The 22,018-nt window shown below is 40.5% G+C and overlaps 1 protein-coding gene across 1 annotated transcript in view; it reads right to left on the bottom strand.

Moving 5' to 3' along the window:
* Window positions 1-21,677, bottom strand: part of LOC113153942 (membrane-associated guanylate kinase, WW and PDZ domain-containing protein 3) — a 106,529-nt gene extending 84,852 nt beyond the window's left edge. Inside the window, exon 1 of the mRNA XM_026347861.1 lies at window positions 20,752-21,677. Coding sequence (XP_026203646.1) covers window positions 20,752-21,058 — 307 coding nt within the window. The 5' untranslated portion in view covers window positions 21,059-21,677. The remainder of the gene's footprint in view (window positions 1-20,751) is intronic.
* Window positions 21,678-22,018: the final 341 nt, after the last annotated feature.

The following is a 22,018-nucleotide window of genomic DNA, read 5'->3' as shown; positions in this document are numbered from 1 at the left end:
TAATCAAAACAACAAAGAAGGAAGCAGCGAAGACACGTTCACGCATTGACATTTTAAAAATAAATTACCCACATGAATATATAAAGTTGTCTAACATTCACTCGGACTCCGAGTCAAATCCTAATAAGCACATTAAAAATCACTATCTATCGTACAAGCTTTCTCATTTATGGCAGCACGGCAACATTCATTTGTACACCAACAAGCACAGCTCACAACACCTCAAGAAATTTTGCTAAGTGAACCAGCTATGCCTCACAGACAGTGCCCTCTTAACACCGTCTATCCCTCGTGATTCACGTGCTGCCTGCTGTTAGGAAGTGCTGCGCGTCTTGGTCTTGTAATCTAAGACGTGGCCCGTGAAATCAAACATCTAACAGGTCACAGATTGGACAGCACTCATTGTTAATTGCATTGGGGAGAGAATGTCAACTTAATTATTTCAGCAGAGCTGGAAATGATTCCTTGAAAATCTATTAGACACGTATGCTATGCAAGTCATGTACTGAGTCTCACAAGTCAATAAGCAGAATGTCCACCCGGACTGACGAGCCAGCTGTGATTTACACATCCAGATAACAACGTGAAACGTTAAATATGGTTAAATATGATTCAAGTTTCCAGCACTGAGTTAGTGCTCTTATATAAATATGTTGCTGTGCTGCTTATTCTCATTGCTTTTAATGAATCTCTCTCAGTTTTTAATTATTTCAATTATCATTTAGTCTATTGAAAACTATTAAAAACCATTTTGAAAAACAAGATCCAAAGGCTCAAATTCCAAATTAAAGACGTTCTTTAAGTTGGATTTTGTGCCTTACTGAAAGTTCAAGACCAAATTTAAAGCACGTTCACATAGGAAAACAGAGAAAGGCAGCACATTCTCACATTTCACAGGCTGGAACGATTAAATCCTGCTTTAAATAAACCGAATGAATGAATTATATAAAACGAATGAATGATCTGCAAGGGAAACTATTTTACACAAAATCTTGTTGACCAAAGTCATTCAATTATCCTTATCATCAGCAGTTTAACTGGTTAGCGATTTTCAGTTTGGTCCATTTGGCTCTCCCATCCAAATGAACCAGTTCTGCGCTCAAGGGCGAAGTAAACAGATCGATTGTGCATTTACGCACTTCACAGAAAGCCTGTCAAGCACATGCCATGTTAATCAACGTCTCACATATGTGCAGCAAGAGCAGTCAAAGGTGTGTGTGTGTGTGTGTGTGTGTGTGTGTGTGCACATTAATATTGTTGTCTGTTCTGGCCTGCATGCACGCTTACAGTAGATTTAAAACTGCATACATAAGAAAAAATCCTGACGTATGTATTTATCACAAAACTCAGCTCTATTCAGTAGAAAAAGCTGCACAATAATTGCAGCTATGCCCCAGTTATAAGCATGGACTGATGGGAACACAGCTTTGAGGGAGATAAAGTATTGGCATGGGAGAAGGGACCAGGGATGGGAAAAGCAGTCTACTTCAAAGGCTGAGTGTGAGCCGGTGGCTCAAAGCATGCTGAGTGTACGTGACGTGAAATCTACAGCAGGATCTTAGCAGCCCAGCAGAGCAGATGGAGATGAGATTTTCATCACTGAAGGATATATCTGATAACTATCAAACTTTGTGAGAAGCATCTTCTCTGCAAAAAAAAAAAAAAAAAAACTCTGCAGAGGCTGGCATTGGAGACAGCATCTTATGATGTACACATCAAAAATAGATTGTATGTTTTAAATGCTTCTTAGTAGTTTGGCTTGGAATTCAAGACAAACGCAGTTTACCGCTGTAGTTCAAATCAGAGAGATAAAAATATTAAAATATTAATAATAGTATTAAAGTAAAAGACAAAAGCAGCTTAATCTGAACAGATCTGATGAGATATTTGAGAGATCTGATTCAAAACTGGGATCAGTATCATCGGATTCCACTGTGAAAGTACACAGAATATAATAATTAGTATACATATGATGTGATTTAACGTAAAAGAGCAACGTAAAAGGCTAAAAATAAAACGATGTTCAAATACAATTTCACTCAGGTCCTGAATAAGTGAGCTGTGTTTGATTATGTAATGTATAAGCTCAGACAGTGCGGCAGTAATAATCCTGTCTACTGACCTGAACATGCATGATACAGAGTCATCTCCATCACATGACGGAATCACTTCCATTCATCAGAGCCACATGTAAACACACACACACACTGTTTGAAAGCAGCTGCTGTAGCTCGTAGAGTCAGATTGCATTACATAGTGAATATAAGCCTCTAAATATGTGTCATGATCGTTAGTAGTTGTAGTAGTTGTAGTATTCTTTAGTCCATAACAACATATTTCAATAATCTGTTGTGTAATATGCATTTTAAAAGAACATTTGCATTCAAAGTAATTTAACTTCCTATATATTTGTAGAAACAACACTTTACCTAATGTTCAGATTTTAAATTGAGTACATATTTTTTCTGAACCACTGTACTGTTACTAACACACAGGGATCTTAATACTTCTTTTACCACAGCTTTTAAGTACACAAAAATCCCACATGGAAGCTCACATGCTCTGGTAAATGACACACCTTGGATCTGGAAATACAGGCTCAGAGCGGAGGTGCAACGAGCCAGAGGTGGATCATAGGGTAGCTCTGAGTCAACAGCAGGGCAGGCACATTCAGTTATCCACTTTGGCTTTCTACTCCTTCAACAAGAGCAATGCACTCCCATCCAGCTCTGTTGCAGACAATGGACCATTTATCTCAACCCTCTTTTTCTGTCAGCTCCCAGGACACATGGGCATGTTCATTTACCCTCATACAAACACACACACACACACACACACACACACACACACACACACACACACACACACACACACAAGACTGCCCACACAACTGCACATGGCTCCATTCCACCTATGTAAGCACAATGTAAGCCTGCATTAAAAGCTAAAAGTAAAAAAAAAATAAATTCTTCTTTGCAAGCAATGCTTGAGTGATCTACTCGTTGACTCCGGGGCAAGTGGTTCGACACAGATACATACCTTAACACACTTCCCTATGGCAGTGCAGAATGCAGAGTGTGTGCGCTTGACTGAGGTTACAATGCGTGTGTGTTCATTGTGTGTGTCTGTGGAGGGGCCAGATGGGCAAAAAAGAAGAACAGAGCCAAATAAAAAAGGATGATAGCAGAGAAATGAGAAGAAGAGGGGAAATGGGGAGAGAGGGCACTTGGAGCAGAAATGCTTCAGTGCTTCTGCGGCCTGCCACCTCGTATCACAGAGCATCCGCTGACAGATGAATGCAGGAGAGCCCAATAATAGAAATGCTTAGGACTGAACGCCCAGATGAAGGGGAGGAGCTCGTGCGTGCGAGCTGATGCACAAGGGTGGCGGGGGGGTTAGCCAGGAGTCAGCCGTCTCGACGACAGCTCCCCATCTCAGGGGCTGATGTAAATACACAGTGCCAAGCAAAAACCTGCATAAGTCTGATTTGTCTCGGTAAGACTGGTTAACTTTTTGGTTTCACAGAGCACACTTCAATACGGTTACCATGGAAACTTGTACCTTAGCCTAGACTTATTATGCAAGGTGGCTAATTTTACCCATTTACCCTGATCTTTTACTCCGTTTCTGCTTTGTTTCTAAATGTGCTGCTGATGCAACTGCAGAGGGTCAAAAAACAAAGTGCTGCTATCATTAGAAGATCCAGTGTGAGAGAAGCTGACAAGGCCACACTACAAAAATGTCTTTCAACAGATCACGGCAAAACTGCATATCCCATTAAATCACGCTAATCACAAGATCTTTTGTTACTGATCCCTAAATAAAGCGGGCACTACCAAATGGGCAGAGTAAGCACAAGAGCCAAGGATGTGACTCTCCTAAGCTACATATGAGTCTTTTTAATGCCTGCTATTTATACACACATTTTCTTGCCACTAAACCCAATCAGAGTTCTTTCATTCATAATATCTATCAACACAATCCACCATTCACTGTATTTCGCTGATATATTTGTGTATTTGTATTATGTCGTGCACATAAAGCTGTGGCCCCATATGGATTTTTGATCGGACATGATCTTTTCAGTCGTAACATTTTCTTTCCCAGGCTCCACATATAAAATGTGCTAAAAAGACACTTCCCGCCTTAAAACACATCACATTTTACATAATGATCAAAGCCGAATTCATTAGAACTATATCTTACAAAAAACGTGGAGTTCAAAATAATTTACATAATACAGCTGCACAGGATGTAATTAAACCACAGAAAGCAACATTAAAGTTGGTAAAGCAATTAAAATCTGTTTGACAGAGGAGCAGCTCTGCTTTAAACAGGTGTCGTGTGGAGTTTAGTGTTTACATCCAGCCACTGATCGAAACACATTGTGTGCAACTGTGAGCTCAAACAAACACGTAGAGTTCATCTTCTTCACAGGTAAACATTTACTTCTATAAAATCTGTGCCTTTGTTAGCACACTGCTACAAATCTGAGCACACTACCTTCACGTGTAGATCAGTATAATAATGTGTAACAAACGTCAGGAAAGGATGTCGTGACTATAGCAATTAAAATAGTATTTGAACGACATTTTGAAAAATGAATCATCTTTAGTTTTGTTTAGAACAAGTTTAGTTTTTCCAGGTGTGCGAGCAGCTTCCTCATCACTGGATATGACCAATACCTTTATAATGAACAACGTTTACTAGTACTAATGATTCTGATGCTAGCAGCTTCTGACTGTGCTACTGCTATAATCATCATTGTGTAGAGTTCACTGTGGCCACGGTGACTTGCCTTTCTTAATTATATCTTATTACATCGCACCTTACCTTTGATGGTCTGTTATAACATGCCAAAGTATAATATTTGGTATAGTTTACAAGTATTATAAGCAAAGTAGCTCTTACCTGCCTCACCTATTTGTACCCGGGCGTACACTGACTCAGTGTACTCTCTCTAAAGTTTTAGAATTGGAAATATTACAAAACAGCATTTGTAGTATTTATATGTTCAGATGAAGCACTGAGAATATATATTCCTACATGCTTCACATATGTTTTTGCTATTTTCTCCTCCTTCACCTGAAAAAAAAAAAAAAAAAAAAAAAAGTAGTGCAATGTTATGTGGTGCAAGGTGGGGTTGGCATTTCAGGCAGCGCTTACGTAAATTGAATGCAGGCGGGGGTAATAGGCTGCTGGGATTCTTCCCATGCCTGTGTAAAGCTATTATAATAGGCGTCAAAGTGAAAGGAGCGATAAGAGGGCATTGACTGCCGCTAGAAAATGAAATCCAGCTCTATCGCATCGGAAGCCTCACAGTGTGAAATCCACCACCACAATATGACTGTAAAATTAGCTTTACAAATACACATCCTGCTGAACAGCCCTCCAAATATATCAAAATTATGTTGTATTTGGATACTAGGTTGTTTAGAGGCTTTTAACATGTTTACGTCTGAGAGGAAGATGATTGTGAAGGGATTTAAACCTGTTAGGAGGGTGCAGTTCAAATATGAAGCTGGCGAATATCATTGGTGTGGCTGGGTGGATCTGAATACCAACGCCTTAATCATCAGCTTTAGAAAGGAGGATGATTCAGCCAATTTTCTGCATAGAGGCAGGCAGGGCCTTGTAGTAGCAGCTTGTTCCTGTCCACACCTGTGGTTCAGAAACAATTCATCTACCAGGATAAACAGAAAAAAGACAAAAAACATGTCGTCTTTTTGCCAACACCTGCTTCTCCATCTTGCCCATATTAACAGGCGTTATTCAAGAACTACACCAATTAGTGACATGAATTAAGTCATACATCTTGTGAAGACTTTGCACAGACACCAGTCAGCATTTATCTCTCAGCTGCCACATACTGTACATACAAATGTGCAGATGTTTCCTCGCACATTAAACACTGAAATTGACAAATAACCCGAGGCTAAGTCTGCAAGAAATGTCACAATTTATAGAGTGTCAGGTTTGAATTCATGTCCTGCAGGGGAGATGAAAAGTAATGTGATTACTCATCCATGGTGTGGTCAGAAATATGCTCAAATGTCTGACATTATTTTTCAAGAATAAAATGTTTTGTGTTAATAGATGAAGTAAAGAATTCACAATTATAGCAATGTTCCTAAAATTTTATCTATCTACTATATCAATATATAGCCCCAGATAAGGTGATTAAAAAGTAGTTACCACTGAGTGACATTTAAGGAGAAGCTAAAATACTAAAATACAAGACCACGAAATTAATTAACTTATTAGCTTTTGTTGCTTTGCCTTTTAAAAAGGTCACCAACATATTTAAATAAGCCGCCATACATCTACCCGTCTCCTGAGCAAGACAGATAAATACAAGGGATAGTGGACATGCACAGTTTGCATGTCCTAAAATGCTACTGACTGGTTCCACAGGTTTCAAAAAAAAAAAAAAAAAAAAGGCAAACTTTCCCTCTTAAGGTGCAGCTGTGAATTCCATGCATGCCACAGAGGTGTGTTCAGCCAATTGTCAGAAATGTAAGCTTTAGCCTCCACATCAGCCTGACAAGCACTCATGTCGTCCTCAAGTCCCATAATCCTTGGCTCCCCTCTGGCCTGTCAATAAGCCTGTCACCGTGAGCAACATCACTGTCAGGGAAACCGATGTCTGGCTGGATGGGTGAACGGACAGATGGATGGAAAAGTGGATATATTTTGTGTCTTCACTGCAACAGTAATCCAGTCTATTTACACAGATCAATTTTTGTTTCTATGTGCCAGAGTAACAAAATTGGTTTGATGCATGGCTGTGAGCCTGGGACACTGTGTGAGAGAGCTTGCCAAATCACTATTTCCCTTGGCCGCATTGTTCTTTCAATCTTGCACCATTTTCCTGCTAATAATTTGAATCTAAAATTCAAACAGCAGAGGTCTTTCCACTACATCTGACTCACAAATAGAGAAATACATATCTGCAATGGTGAACTATAAATGGGATTTTTATCGGCATGAAAAGTGGACTTCTTTTATTTCTTCTCACAAATAGCTCGAAACGAAAGAAAAAAGCTTTGTTTGGTGATTCGCTGCTTTAGATGTAAAAAAACCTAATTATGTGTTCTTGAAATGACAACGAGAATGTAGATGAACTTTGAGGTGAATATTCACAACTCCTGGTGCATTAAACAAGCAACTTGCATTAAGTGAGATGGAAATTTTTATAATTAATTTTCTCTGCAGAGACACAGACAACAATGCTGTAATTTTAAGTACATTTATGAGAACAACACTGTCAGACAATAGACAACGGGATTCTCCAAGCAATGCTGCTGTTTGGAGGAGCAGGGAAACAATATAAGACTTCGAACTCATTCTTTTTGTTAATTGGATATCTTATGAAGTGTAAAATACAACAGAGATGAAAGTTGGTAATTCATGATTCACTAGCATGCAAGATTCTATTTCCCTTAATTTAATAATGTGCAAAAATGTTCCTTCATAAGTGATTCAATGCATTATTGAAGATGACAGCACCAAACAAGGAAAGGATGAGTATGAACATCCATTTGACAATATTGGAGGGAGCTAAAAATGTCATTTTCATCATCCATATTTTAAATTAACTTTTAGAAGCACTGCCTCTGCTAGCCTCCACATTAGTCTATCTAGAGAAAGCCTTTACTTTTTTATTACCTGTTCAAATGTCAACCTGCACACAGCCACCATAACAAAATTAATATTGCTAATGTCAGACTTTGATGGTAATTTCAAAGTAAAAACACTTATCATCTTACACAAATTACCCAGAAATAAACCTCAGCATGATGGATGGCTGTGCTGCTTTTTACTGACTTCCACCTTCACCTGTAGTCCAACCCAGCAGCTTTGCGGGTGTGTGTGCGCACATTTGTGTGTGTGCTCATGTGAGTGTGTCTTTTTGGATTTGGTTGCAGGTACGTTCATGTGTGGGTGAATGCCAATGGCACGGCTGCTCAGCCAGGTATGAAAACAGCCAGCCAGACAGACTGGGGCTCCGGGTCAGAGTCAGCCATGTCAAAACACAAACTGGCTCAGTCTGTAATGAATCAGAGGAGAGATCACAATGCCACACTGCATCATCTGGCCTGAAGCGCTAAAGCAGAGTTTTGAAAACTAATCAATCTGTTGAGATGGTAGGTAGGTTTCACACACACACACACACACACACACACACACACACACAAAAAAAAGGTTTGGGGCTGTTGGTTGGAAAAAAACAAGCAATCTCAAGATGTCACCTGTTCATTTAAGGAAACAGTGAACTCTGGACTTTTATAGAACTATTTTCTAACAATGTGCAGAAAAGTGAAGAAATGTTTGATCCCATCCTTTTTTCTTTTTCTGCTTTTATGTATATCTCATACTAAACCAGCTTTTCTAATCAAGAAAGGTAACCTGAGAAAACCCAAAATACAAGTTTTAAATAACTGTGTTTTTTACAATGCTAATTTGAAAACTTGAAGTGAAGTTTTCTGAACTTAGCAAGTTCAAACTTTAACTAGGCCTCTCTGAAACTCTCAAACTGACTCAGCTGTGTCAAGTCGAAGTCGCCAAGAAGCAAGAAGACATCTCCACAACATCACGCTGCCCCTTCCATGATCGACTAATAGGAGCCCTGTCTTCTAAGCATTTCAGCTTCAGACTTTTGACTAATAGTAACTAAAATTATCATTTAAAACTTGTATTTTAGGTTTCCTCTTGTTTCATGTTAGATTTTGTTTGAAGACAGTAAATTATTTTACAGCACTGTGGAAACCAAAGGATTAGTCAACTAATGCAGGAAATAATTAACTGATCAAGAAAATAAGAGCTAACTGCAGCTTTGTTAAACATTATACTACTGTATAATAAGGTCCTTTGTCTTGAAAATTGAGCTCAGATCTCAACAAACAGTGGTTATGTGAGACAACTGAACTCCTCAGTAAATGACTCTGCAGAGCCAGCAACAACAGGCCCCGACTTGCACAGACAACATGAAGCAAGACTAAGTGAAAAGAAACACAGATATACAGATGTTTATCAAAATTTCAGAAGTAAAACCACAATTTGAGAATGCATCACTGCAGTTTCATGTGAAATCTCAGGCACAAACCAAAGTGGTAAAAAGCAGAGAACAGCAAGTCCTGAACAATGGGAGAAAAGTTGACAGAAGAGATTGTTTGATTGCTAAATCTTATTAGTCATTTTGCAACACAGGCAGGATAAAAGCCTGTCAGCAACACCTGCTCATAAGCACAGACACATGTTTAAATGTAGAGGTAGGTGACGCTGACATCACTGCCTGCATTCACAATGCATGAACAACACTGACATTTTGTGTTTACTGCAATTGCAGCTATATGATCTTACACTTATTAGAAATTCATACGTGTTCCACTGTGAGAAACAAGTCTTCAAAGCACTCACATCTTGTAAACTGACAAAAGGGAAACAGCAGCAGCCTGGTGTCAAACTGAATTTTAATTGATGAGTGTCTTTCTTTTAATCCACAATATGAAAACTTTTTCAAAGGCTTGTTGCAGGGTTTTACCTTAGAAACAAACTTTTATGTTGCTTCCTTTTATTTTGGGTCGAGGAACAAATAAATACTGTGGGGTTTTTTTTCCCAAACCTGTTTTACTTGATTATGGGAATTTGTTTGCATCAGCTCAGATCCTCTGCATGTCAGCCTTTGTGATGCTTAGAGACACAATCAAAAATTGTAAATACCTGACTCATCATTGAACCTTTCATGCTAACGCCATCCTGCTTCTGTGGACGTGCGTAGGCTTAGTCACTGCTATATCATTATTTATAAAGGCCACTTTGGGAAAAGCTTCCTTCATATTTATGAGTTTAAATAAGTCAGAAATGTGGAGCTCAGGATAGTCACAGTCCCAGGGTTCACTGCTGCTAACAGTCTTGGCTTAAACACACAGTAAGAAAGCTTTGACCAGCATCAACCAGAGATATGGTAATAAGTATAGCATCTAATAAAACTGTAGTACAAGTTCTGCTTTAAATGCATCACTAACTCCTTTTATATTTGTTGTATAACATTTTTATGCCACCTGCTGTTCAGTATTCGATGTTTGATTTATTTTGGAAATACGTGCTCTGAGCTGCATCGTGAACTTGACTTCATGAAAGAAATGTACTTAAAAATCAATAAACTGAGAAAAAGTTTGAATAAGGATCATCTCTGCTTCATCCATAAGAAATGAATCACAGTTTAACATTTCATTTTAAATGGACAGTAGGGACTCAAACTCAACACTAAAAACTAAATCTGGTTTTAACCTAGGCACTTTTCATCAGGCAGTTTTGCTGCAACAAAACAATAAGAAACCATCTAGGAAGAAATATGTTTTAAAACAAATTCAGCCCTTAACAATCAATCACACATAAAGTTCATTATACACACATTTCTACCTAAATTAACAATGTGAAAGCATCATAATACACATGCTCAATTGCAAACAATAATATTACATAAGGCATTTCAAGAAATGAATTCATAATTACTATCTAGTGCAAATGAACTGCACTTTGCTAGCAGCATAAGAAGAAATTAGCAGACAGCATAGATGTGACATCTGCGACAGAGCAATAAAAACAGCCAGCTACCAATATTGTAATGTTAGCTAACTGATATTGTAAAGCACACAGTCACTGAGTGAACAAAGCCGAGGCATCGTCTCACATCATGTATATTAGCATGAGCAGCAAATATCTTTAATTTGATGAAGTGCAGCAGTAATTTTCAGTATCTCCACTCTCAAAGGAATGAACCCTTCGGGAAAAGACATGATTGCAATTTGCCAACAGCAGGATAGGAAATTCCCACTTATGCCTTTAAGAGTAAATTTGATGTTTTACTTACTCAAAAAAAAAAAAAAAAAAAAAAAAAAAAGGGGGTGACTTGAAATACATGAGCAGCGGCAGTCGTAGTAGATGTTGGTGTTGCAGGATTAGAGCAGGGCAAAAGAGGCCCCACAGTTTTGTTGAGAGTCTTACTGCAAAGGGAGTGTTGGATCCACCCAGCTCCACTAGTTTATTTCTAAATAAGTCTTTTACATTTATGATCTAAAAGTTTCTCCAGTGTTTTTTTTTTTTTTTTTGTACCACCACATCTGACAGAGAGCTCCTGAAAAGCCTAATGACTGTGACGTAAATCAGCCGTCATGTTTCTAGACTTTGTTTAGTTTAAATGCTAAATATGAACTGACTAAGACACTTCACTTTGTGAAGCTCAGCAATGCACAAGCATTACGAGTATAATATTATAACTGGCTCAAAGCAGTTACTCTATACAGCCCTATTGATAGTATTACAATATAATACAGTGGAGTGCTTTCTGAACACTCCAACTGTATATTACACAACAGAGTTAACAGCAGCTGTTAACAACCATGGTTCGTCCATCTGTCCCTTCCCTGATGCCCACCCTTCATCAGTTGGGACGACTGTGTGAAACCGTCTGTAATCAGATTAGGCAGTGACTGGGTGACTGGGGCTTCTGGATCCACCCATCATTGCATCCCACTGTTAGCAACATCTGCGTCATGTGGAGAACCATGTGCATGCAGCGAGAGAGACAGATTAACGTGCTGATGTGTGAGTGTGTACATGTCTTTCTACTGTTGTGTGGACAAATTTTAGTGCTATACCATTGTTGTGAGGACATTTTGGCCTGACAACTTTAAATGGCTGTTTGAGGGATACAACTTGGTTTCATGGTTGTATAAGATACAAAATCGCACAGCTTCCTGTATAGCAGGACACAACAGGTCATGCATTATTGTTGTTTGTGTCACCTGCAGAATTACGGAGACTCAGCGTTCACAATGTGACATAACATGCACATCCCTCTGTAGTTACAGGGTATATACACCATACCACAATAGGAAACCAAGCAGCAACACTGGGGAATATATGTAAATGTTATTCTGCATAACCACAGCAGGGGTGTTATCATAAAACTATACAGAGGTATTATTAAAACATTTGTGGTGATAACCAAATGAGAGGAGATTAAATTTGATTGAACCTGCAGAAGAGTGTTATTACAAAAAAAAGTCATCACATTTGAAAATAATAATTTAAAAAAAGCCTAATCTCATCAGATTCTTCTAAGGAAATTAACAAAAATATCATTATATTTTATCACTCAGTCTGACCAAAGGGAAAAGGAGAAGAGAACAGTGCTGTGTCCCGGGTTTCAATGTCATTTATCATTGCACCCTCTACTGAATCAGAATCTAACATGTCTAATTGAGCAGCCTCACTTTCTGGGACTGTATGTTACAGAGGAAGCAGTGAAAAATCAAAGCCCTAACTGAATGCACTTAGATTATCTCCCTCTTGACAGAGAAGCAGAGTCAGTGCATCCTGATGATTAGGTGTGCTGAGATAACCCAAAGTGTCCTTGTTGTGCAGCCTCTGGGAGCAGACATGCGCTCCTCACCTGGTAAGGAGCTCTACAGCCACTCAGATCCTGCCCACCAGTCCTGGCCTGATCCATCCTGCCTCAACCCTAATGTCTCATTGGCATTCAGTCACACGCCTCCAGCAAACGGCGAATGGAAAGCTTGGCGCTAGTTCACCGCTATTAAGATTCTACAAAGCCAGCCGTTCCCCTGCCGCCACAAGCACACAGCGAATCACACAGCCAAGGAATAATAAAAGAGCTGGGAAAGAGATGAGCGTAACAGCTGGGCCAGCCAGTCGCAGCACCAAGACATGAAGACAGGAAAAGGATTCTGGCATAAATTTTGAAAGCTTTGCTATTCAAAAAGGTTATGGGGGCAGCGGCTTGGTTCTCTGTTCACACTGCAGTACCAGCTAATGAAAATTATATACCTCAAGTGGGTAAATCACCAGCGCAAACGCATAATCACACTGCCCCCAGTCACCCACTCCATCCCACCCTCTGTCATCTGCAAAACCACACCGTGACCACTTCATGATGAGCCGTATTACTGGCGAGTCTCCCATCGTGAACCACAAAGAGACAGCACCCACCAACCCATCGCCCCTGCCTGTTTATGTCTGCCTATCAACATCCCACCAGAATCCTAAGCTGCTTGCTAATCACCCTTTGAAAGAGCAGACTAATTCAGATGTCAAGGCCCATTACCTGTGAGCTGTCTAGAGGTGACCTGAGCCCCTATCTTGCAGTGATAAACACCAGTTGGAGGATAATGCACATCTGGATAATGTGAAACACTAGCCAAATGTGAAATCACTGAACGCTGCTGAAGCGGAGTGTGGGGACTATGGCGTGTAGCAATCATCGTTGCATAAAGATAACGTCCTTCATGACAGTGCTGGGTCAGTCAGCCACCGTATGGCGGCTGCGCCTCTGGTAAAATAAACAAAGCTCTCAGACCGAGGAGTGACTCCTCACCAGCCGTCCCCTCCAATCTGCTTTGAGATGCTGACAGAGACAATGTTCAACCAAAGAGGCGACCCGCACCACACTCACATCCAAACCTTTGTTGTTGTTGTTTTTTTATACACAACACTTTTACAGGATGTGACTGATGCACTCAGAAGATGAAGGCAACACAAAAAAGCTGAAAAAGAAAAATAACACTAGGGATAAACACTCATATTTTCGGATTGTAGCCAAATCCAATATAAACAACTTTGGGGGATTTTGAGCTCTTTATGATCCTATTTCGACGATTTTGTATTTAGGGGGTTCTGCAGGTTCCAGGGGATAAAATGATAAGACTAAATCCATTTTTATGATACAACCAGGTACAAGGGCTGCACGACAAGTATTTGGACCTTTACTGTCTGGATACAGATTTTCTGTAGAAAACGTTTAGAAAAGAACGACGAATAATGGTTCAAGCCAGAAATAAGCCAGATACAGAATATCCCCTTCATAGTGTTAGTCAGATACAAGCACAGTAAAGCACAATTCTTCACAAAGCAGGCAGAAGGAACAGTGGGTAATGAGGGCAAATAGCATGCAGGTCAAAGCAAAAATAACCACTTTCAATACCAATCACTCCTCTGCTGTTCACCCCCAACTGCAACATCCCCTCTACCGTAATAGATTGATATACAACTAGATTTTTATGACCTCTCTAATAAATACATATTTACTGCGCCAGGATTAGAATTAGTCATTATATCGCAGTGTGAGTGCTAACAAGCGTTTAAGATGACAACAGGCTCTTTAATTGGAACAGGCACCAAGGAGCTCAAATCCCCAAGACCCTCCCACTGATGGAAAAAAAAAAATATATATATATAAAATCCCGCAGGAAATTGTACATACTGTAAACACTTAATTGCTATTTGTATGCTTACAGTTTTATGACCAGTGCAAATGGAGGCTTCTATAGACAGTAAGTGACAACTGAGCCCACCACTCTGCAGCTTCCAGGGGGTTTGACCACTCTAAGATGACCTGACCACCAATTAATTTAAGACACAGAGCCAAAATAAAGGTTTAAAATTCTACTTCCAGTCTCACGTCATAAAAGCTCCACAGTTTGACAATTTATATTTAAAAAACACTTTTGACATGACGTTTCATGATGACAGAAAGAAAATGTATATGATAATAAGACATTCATTCTCATTATTAAATCTTTTCTTCTGGTGACTGTTATGTACTGAAATCATCTGAAATCACAGATCGAGGTTTATCAGCTGTTTTACCCGCCTGTGCTGGAGATCACTGAATGCAAGTCTAATCGACGCCTGTGAAGTAGAAGTGCACATGCATCGACCAGGCAATCATTGGGAAACGCACTTATCATCAATCTCAGACAGTACAGCTCCAACTCTGAACTATCTCATCAGGCATGCTGTTTACGTTGTGATTGTTGCAGGTGCCGCTGGAGTGTGAGACAAGAGCAGAGGCAATTTGATTAAAGTGGGAATAATGAGACAGTGCTGGCGACTGGGAGGTATGCTATCCTTTCTGACTGCAGCCTACTGCTTTACTGCAGTCGTCTTGCACACGTCAAAGAAGTATCTACATCAATGGAGGCTCTGGCTCTAGCGTGGATGAATAACTGAGGACTTGGGAGCAACTTTACACCCATTTGTTTTGTAGTTGCATTACGTCTTCTCTCATCTTCCTCCACTTCTCCACCTCCACAAACACACTGCGTGGCATAAACAGAGAGGGCTCTCTACTATGATGCTATGGGATGCTGAAATTTTCTGCTTTTCATGAACATTATAGGTATATTGTCGTATTACACTGACAAATAACAAAAAGTTATTCATTTATTATTTATTTATTATGTAATCTTTTATCTTTAACTTTTTTCGAACAAAAGTAACTGTGTGAGAAGTTTAAAATATAGTAGAAAGCAAAACCTCCATCATCACTGTCACTTCAATTTGAATATAAAGAGATTTCTTTAAGTTGGGAATAAGTCTCTTTAACCTATCTGGTCAGAAACTTTCCTGTTAGTATAGCTACCACTCAGTTTAAATGTAAATGTTAAATATCAAGATGAACAATTATGCACAGTGTACTTTTAAATGTGCTGGTTGTGTGTGTGTGTGTGTGTGAGGGGGGGTTGCGCATGTGGTAAGTAAGACTGGAGCACTTCTCTAAAAGCATGACAGCTGCCTTGGGCGCATATGGGAGATGCTTGATGAGAGTCACAGAGGACAAACAAGCTGTATATCAACAAAATGCTTTGTAGGGTGATATAGCAAAAGACGAAATAGATGCAAGAGTGGCAGCCCGACGCAGATGTTGAGAAAGAATATAAAACACAGCGACAATAGACATTGGCCCTTTTTGTCTATCAGCGTTTAATATTAAAAGACTGCAGGTAACCAAACAGGAATTTCCCCCATAACAAGATGTTTTAATAGGATTTATTGTGTGCGTATATGTGCTGATATTGTACTTTTTAAAATAATTTCATGCAGTATAAAATAATAAGAAACACACACTTGTATATAATATAATATAATATAATATAATATAATATAATATAATATAATATAATATAATATAATATAATATAATATAATATAATATAATATAATATAATATATAGCTAATTGGCCCACATCACAGTCATTATAAGTCTAGTATTTTTTAAAAGATCAAAATCACCTGCATCGGCACAGCGATAGTTCAGCCTGCCCCAAAGAGACACTGAGACAGACACCTCTGAAAGTTAGTAAGACACTAATGAGGTGAGGTTAGAAGGTTGAGAATATTCAGAGACAGAACAAGACTCCTGCTAATTGCTATACCCTGGTGCTGTGGCGACCATCTCACGTTTGCTGTTTGACAGTCTTACTCAAGTGTCCTTGGGCAGCGTGAACAAACGGAGCGCGGTGACATGCCAGTGGCCCAGCAGGGCCCGTGATTGAGTTGTTGTAACTGTGCCTCTCGTCTCAAATGCTAGTTGGGCTTAAGTACATAAGGTCAAGTCACGAGCACGTCTGAACAGACATTCACCACTTCCAAAGCAGAGTCCTACTGATATGAGACATTTCCCATTGTCAAGTAATAACTTTATTTATCCCTTACCTTTGCTTCTTTTGGACATTTCATCTGTTCATCCTTATCAGTTCAAAACTCTCTGCTTACCAAGCTGTTTTAGATGAACCTTTAATCACAACACATGGTGGGACGTATGCAGACTTCCCACTATTTTGCAAATTAGCTAAGCTACACCCACACGTATCCACGTAAACTTCTAACAAGTGCAGAAATACTCCCTGAGGGAGGCCTACACAAACGTTTGGAGTGGGAATCATTGCTTTTAAAAGATGATACCATTAGTTAACAGATCTATTGCCATGACAACTAACTAAAGTCATCCACTAATAAAGAATGATACATATGAGAGCTGCTTAAAAAGAAGAGAAGACCTTACAATGGAATGGCTTTATCCAGTAATACCAATGATTTAGCATGGCCGGTCAAAGCAGACATGGCTCTCCACCGTGTCGGATTACTTAAATAATGTAGTGGAATAAACTGAAAACAAATGAAGCCTATCTGATAATGTAAAACACTACAGCCAGCTTTATGAAACGGTCATCTGTAATATAACATGTACATGTTCCTTTAGGTTCTTTATAAGGACATGTCAGCACTGCAGCGTTACAGTAAATGCAGCAGCGGTGAAGTGGCTGGTGCAATCTGCTGCTTTTATTTCACTTCAGAGTCCAGTAGAAATTCATCGTTCTGCTACCTACATTTTAAATTATTAATGGGACCAATGATATTTCACTATCATCTACACTTGACGGTACAGTGATGATTTTATCTATGTGTCTACTTCTTCGTTCAGCCTTTAATTAACCAGTTGGTTGACGAGACACCTGATCTACAAAGCAATATCAAGATAACTGCAGGCAACATGCAGTAGCATGCATTCTACAAGAGTGCTATTAAAATCACAAAGAGGTGCAAAAGTAGCTACATAAGCAGCAAACAGTCAATAATCCAGTAGCAGATCAGCTGGATCTGTGCCCGAGCCTAAGCAGATCTTAGCAGAACAAAACAAAACCGACGTCTTATTTATTCTGCATAAAAGCACTTATAATCACTTTAAACGCACTAAGAAAGAGCTCATTCAGCTTTAAATTACTTTGTTAGGAGTTCCGTGCCAAAGGAGCAGTGCACGTGACGATTCTCCTGCTTCATTCAGCTGGCTGTCAGAAACATCTCTAAGGCGAGAACAGATGTCTCTGGTTATTTGACCAGGCACTCAGGGCTGCTGTATTCCCACTCTCAATCCCCCCTTTTTTTCTTTTTGCAGCCAACTGCAAATCTATTTGCAGTGACAAACCATCACCCGTCAAGAGGATGATTCCATGGAGAGGCACTTCCTAATATAAGAGGTGCATTAATCTGATTAACCCACACTCACTACTGCCTTTTGATACAGGGGCTTAGCGGCTCGTGTCACTTTCTTTTCTTCCCTATTGGCACGATCAGCAGGTATTGGACAGCATGCTCGTGTGTGTATGTGTGTGTGTGTGTAGGCAGGTAAGTGTGTAGACAATGTTTTTTTAATTAACTGCAGAATGTAGTTGCTTTATTCAAACTCATTTATAAATTTTGATATGAAAATTTAAAGATAATTAAGAGCACAGTTAGCTTACAGACGCAGATGCATCGTACCATTCTGCAGACATATGTTTTCATTATGACGCCAACACTGATCAGCCATTTAGATGAAGTGACTATACAATAAAGATGAAGTGACTATCATATTCCAATCAAAATGATGTTATTCAAACATCTCAGAGGTGTTTTAGTATTTCAGTTAATCACAATTCCATTTAAACATCTGTAATCTGGAGTGTTTCATATTTAATTAAAAAAAAAAACAATTCCAACTTTCTAAGATGCTATGAGCTGTAGAAACAGATGGCTTGTATACGTGTGTTTCATACATTCACAAACTTATAATTAGTCACAGAAATTAGAGCGATTGAACTTACTCATTTCATTCAGTTGCCGATTGCTGGCTACAGGTTGTGCGTGTGTTTTTATCATATAGGAGGCACAGCAGAAAATAACTGTTCTGTGGAAAAGGAATTCTGGGATGTCATTCATGAAGCTTTTCATCACACATCTTTGCCGATTCTTAGCTAAGGGTATCGGCAGAAATAGATTCCTGTACCGAGCATGGAGCTTTTAATAGAGGCATCTCTGAGTTTAATCAAAGATACCAGGGAAATGGGCACATCCATCTCATGCTACACTGTGAAGTGTGGAAGTAGGCTTAGTGTGAACTGTATGTGAGAACGTACTGACTGTACGTGAGAGAAGCCTCCTGGCAACCCCTGGAGTATATATGATGCACCAAAAGCAGCTATAGAAAAGTAACTAAAGTGCTGTGTTCAACTCTTTTAGTCCTTTTCAATCAATGGCTGAGCTAGATAATAGCCTCCATAGAGACTTGCATCTTGCATCCTGTCTTCTAACTACGCTCACCTAAAATCCCAATTTCTGTCCATGCATCTCTGCACACTCTCGTTTCCCTCCTAGCTCCGCTGCAGCTGTCGTCAGCAGCACGGGAAGCCCACCAGCTCCATTCGACAAGGCAGGCAGAGCACGAGAGGATTTAGGAAAAGCACAGGGGAACATCTGGAAGACCCAGAGAGCCCGTCCGTCGCTGCCGGCCACCATCATGTCACTGTAACTTTCGGGGCTTCCTGGTAACAGCTGATCCTCTAGGCCCACTGCCTCCATCAGAGTGGAGAAAATCCACTCCCTAACTCAATTATGCAATAGGTGTGAATTAAACATGAGGCTACCACACGGGAATGTATACACACAGTGCAGACATTCGCACATGCACAATACGTAATCGTACAATATAACAACCTCATCTGCATATGCTGATGCCAGAGGGCCTTTTTTTTTTTTTTTTTAGGAGCAGATCAGTTCTCGCTGCAGCTACGTATGACTGAAACTGAATGGGCACTGTGGCCAGACTGGTGAGGATGACATAGGTGAATAAATAGGTGGTGAGGAATTTAGCTATTGTTGTGACCTATTGGTTCCCTGTGAGCTTTAAAGAGCAAAAACTGCCTTGCGTGGGAGTGAAGCCTGGAGCCCAAGGCAGAGCCGATTTTCTCTCCATCTCTCTTTATGTCTCTCTCCCCTTGTTTCTCTCTCCCTCACTCGCTCTCCCTGCCCTTTATTAATCATCCTTGGTTAGTGGGGCAGAGAGCGTGGTGTTAGGAGCTCTGGGGAGTTTAGAGCCATGAAATACACACACACACACACACGTTTGTGCGTCTGCTAATAGGAGCTGGACTCTTCTAAAAAAAAATAAATCCTTCCCTTTAATCTCTTGTTTGTTTATGAAAGATATAAAATCAATAAAGGAAAATATGGAAAACTCTACGGAGTGACTACACGCACACACAAACCATGAGTGCACATGTGCACAAATGTAGCTGATCTTCAGGGATCCTGGCCTGTAGGGTCCTAGGACTCAGCTGCTGCTGCTCCTGGTGTACAGATCTGAGCAGTCTCAGTTGTTGTTTAGACGCTGCAGCTCCAGCATAGTGCACAGTCAGGCTCAACCTTCACTTCTATGGCACTGAAACCCTTAACACTAAACTACCTGAGGACAACAGGTTGGGTCAGACACAGTACGGTACAGCAGCAGCACGGCCAAGCTATCAAACCCATTAGATCTCACTATCAGAGGGTTTAGATGTGAAGCCAGCAGCACCCCTGGAGACCTCGAGGTGGAGTGATGGGACAACGGGATGCAGATACCCACTCTAGCTGCTCTGGCCATTGGGCAGCAGAGTAACCTCAATAATTGAGGATGTGATTAGGCCTTATTTCTATGCATGTAAGTGCACTTAGCCTGGGAGGCTCCAACTGGGCTACGTGCCATTATTACCATTATCAATATTCGGTCTCCCTGAGAAAGTGGTGAGAGAACCGGCCAGTTAGATGTTATTGGGCATGAGGAGGTTTACAAGTCTGGGATGTCCTTTAGGAAGTCTGCAGGGAAGTGACGGGCAGGAACATGTAAACTCACATTTGCCTCTTTGGGGCTATGACTTTTTCGCATTAATTCATCTTTTACTTGTGAAACGTTTGTCTAGTGAAGATCCCAGCATGACGGTGATGGGTGTCAATGTGTCTGTTTATTCCTAAATTACAGGGTTAGTAATTATGAGTGTTGCTGTGTTTAGTGGATGCCACATATCAAAAACGCCTGTCTTATAAACAGAGCTCAGGTGAAAGCTGAAAACAGAAAGCTGGGGACGCACCTGGTTTCACCGTTTTCAAGCGGATCGGCTCCCGAAAGTGTCGTATGACAGCCAGGGTGTCACGGTTTGTAAGTCCACTGACAGGCGTCCCGTTCACCTCCAGCAAGACGTCCCCGTAGTAGGGGAGCTTCCCGACATGACACACCAGCACGTCCAGCTTCATCTGACCCAGGTAGGGGAACTGTCCCAGCTCTGCTCCTCCCAGGATCTCCACCACGGAGCCAAAGTCCCCCAGGTTCCCCCATGACACCGTGCACTCCACCACCTTACTGGACCAGTGTTTCTTCTTCTTCAGTGTTCTGGACATGGCTACTCCCTTTTCGAAGAACTAACGATCTAACTGGTTTTAGTCGCCTCGGTTTGCTGTTGTTAAATAAGCGCGAAGTGGCGCGGCCTAATAAACCCTCCTGAGTTATTCCCCCGACCTGCTGGGGATTTCATCTTCCTGACATTTATGAGGCTGATTTTCACCCGTGAATCCTCCGCTGAGATCTGTCATCCCAGGGATTTATGCTCCACTGTGCGCACAGTTGCCTTGGTTGCAATAATTCCAAACGTTCCTTGTGCGTAAAACAGGAGAGCTGATAGCAGCGAGATGGTTAAAAGGGGAATAATCAAGATGAGATGCTCTCCATCGCTACTCTGGAACCGTGTGTGCGCTTTGCTTCGTCACTGGATGAGTCTCCCGGTTCCAAGTGTTGAAAACAAAATGTAAACAGAGAGTATTTTACTCACTCGGCGGTAGCTGTGGAGTGTCCGTCGCTGAAATGTAGTGCGTCAACGAGAAATCCCTCATACCTGTGGCCGGGCTCAAAATAGACAGCACGGCAGCGATCACGGGTAGGCGGTTTATGCAGTTTAGATCCAGCCCATGATGACTGATCTGAGAGACATCTGTGAGCGTTTGTCTGCTACAGGTTTGAACACACCTGGCACCGCCAAGAGAGACGTTGCCAAGCTCCGAAACGCCCCTTTTACGCTCAGTAACATCGGTGTTTTCCAGACACTCATGCTGGCTCCATCATCCGGTGTGCTGTGGTACTAAATGAAAATAACATTAAGCAGACCGCTAACGCTCACTGTGACTTATTGTCATCTTTGTCATTTAAAGGGAGCTACACCAGCAGAGTTTATCTGCATTTAGGAGACTTTTCTTGCATCTAATGTGCGATGAGTGTAAGAAGCCAACAAACAAGACAAGAAGGCAAAATTAATACACAGATAATCCTAATATTGCGTTTACAAAACAAATTACACCCAATTAGGA

Source organism: Anabas testudineus, chromosome 5 (assembly GCF_900324465.2).
Source record: "Anabas testudineus chromosome 5, fAnaTes1.2, whole genome shotgun sequence".
NCBI lineage: Eukaryota > Metazoa > Chordata > Actinopteri > Anabantiformes > Anabantidae > Anabas > Anabas testudineus.
This window is presented reverse-complemented; position numbering and strand designations above follow the sequence as displayed.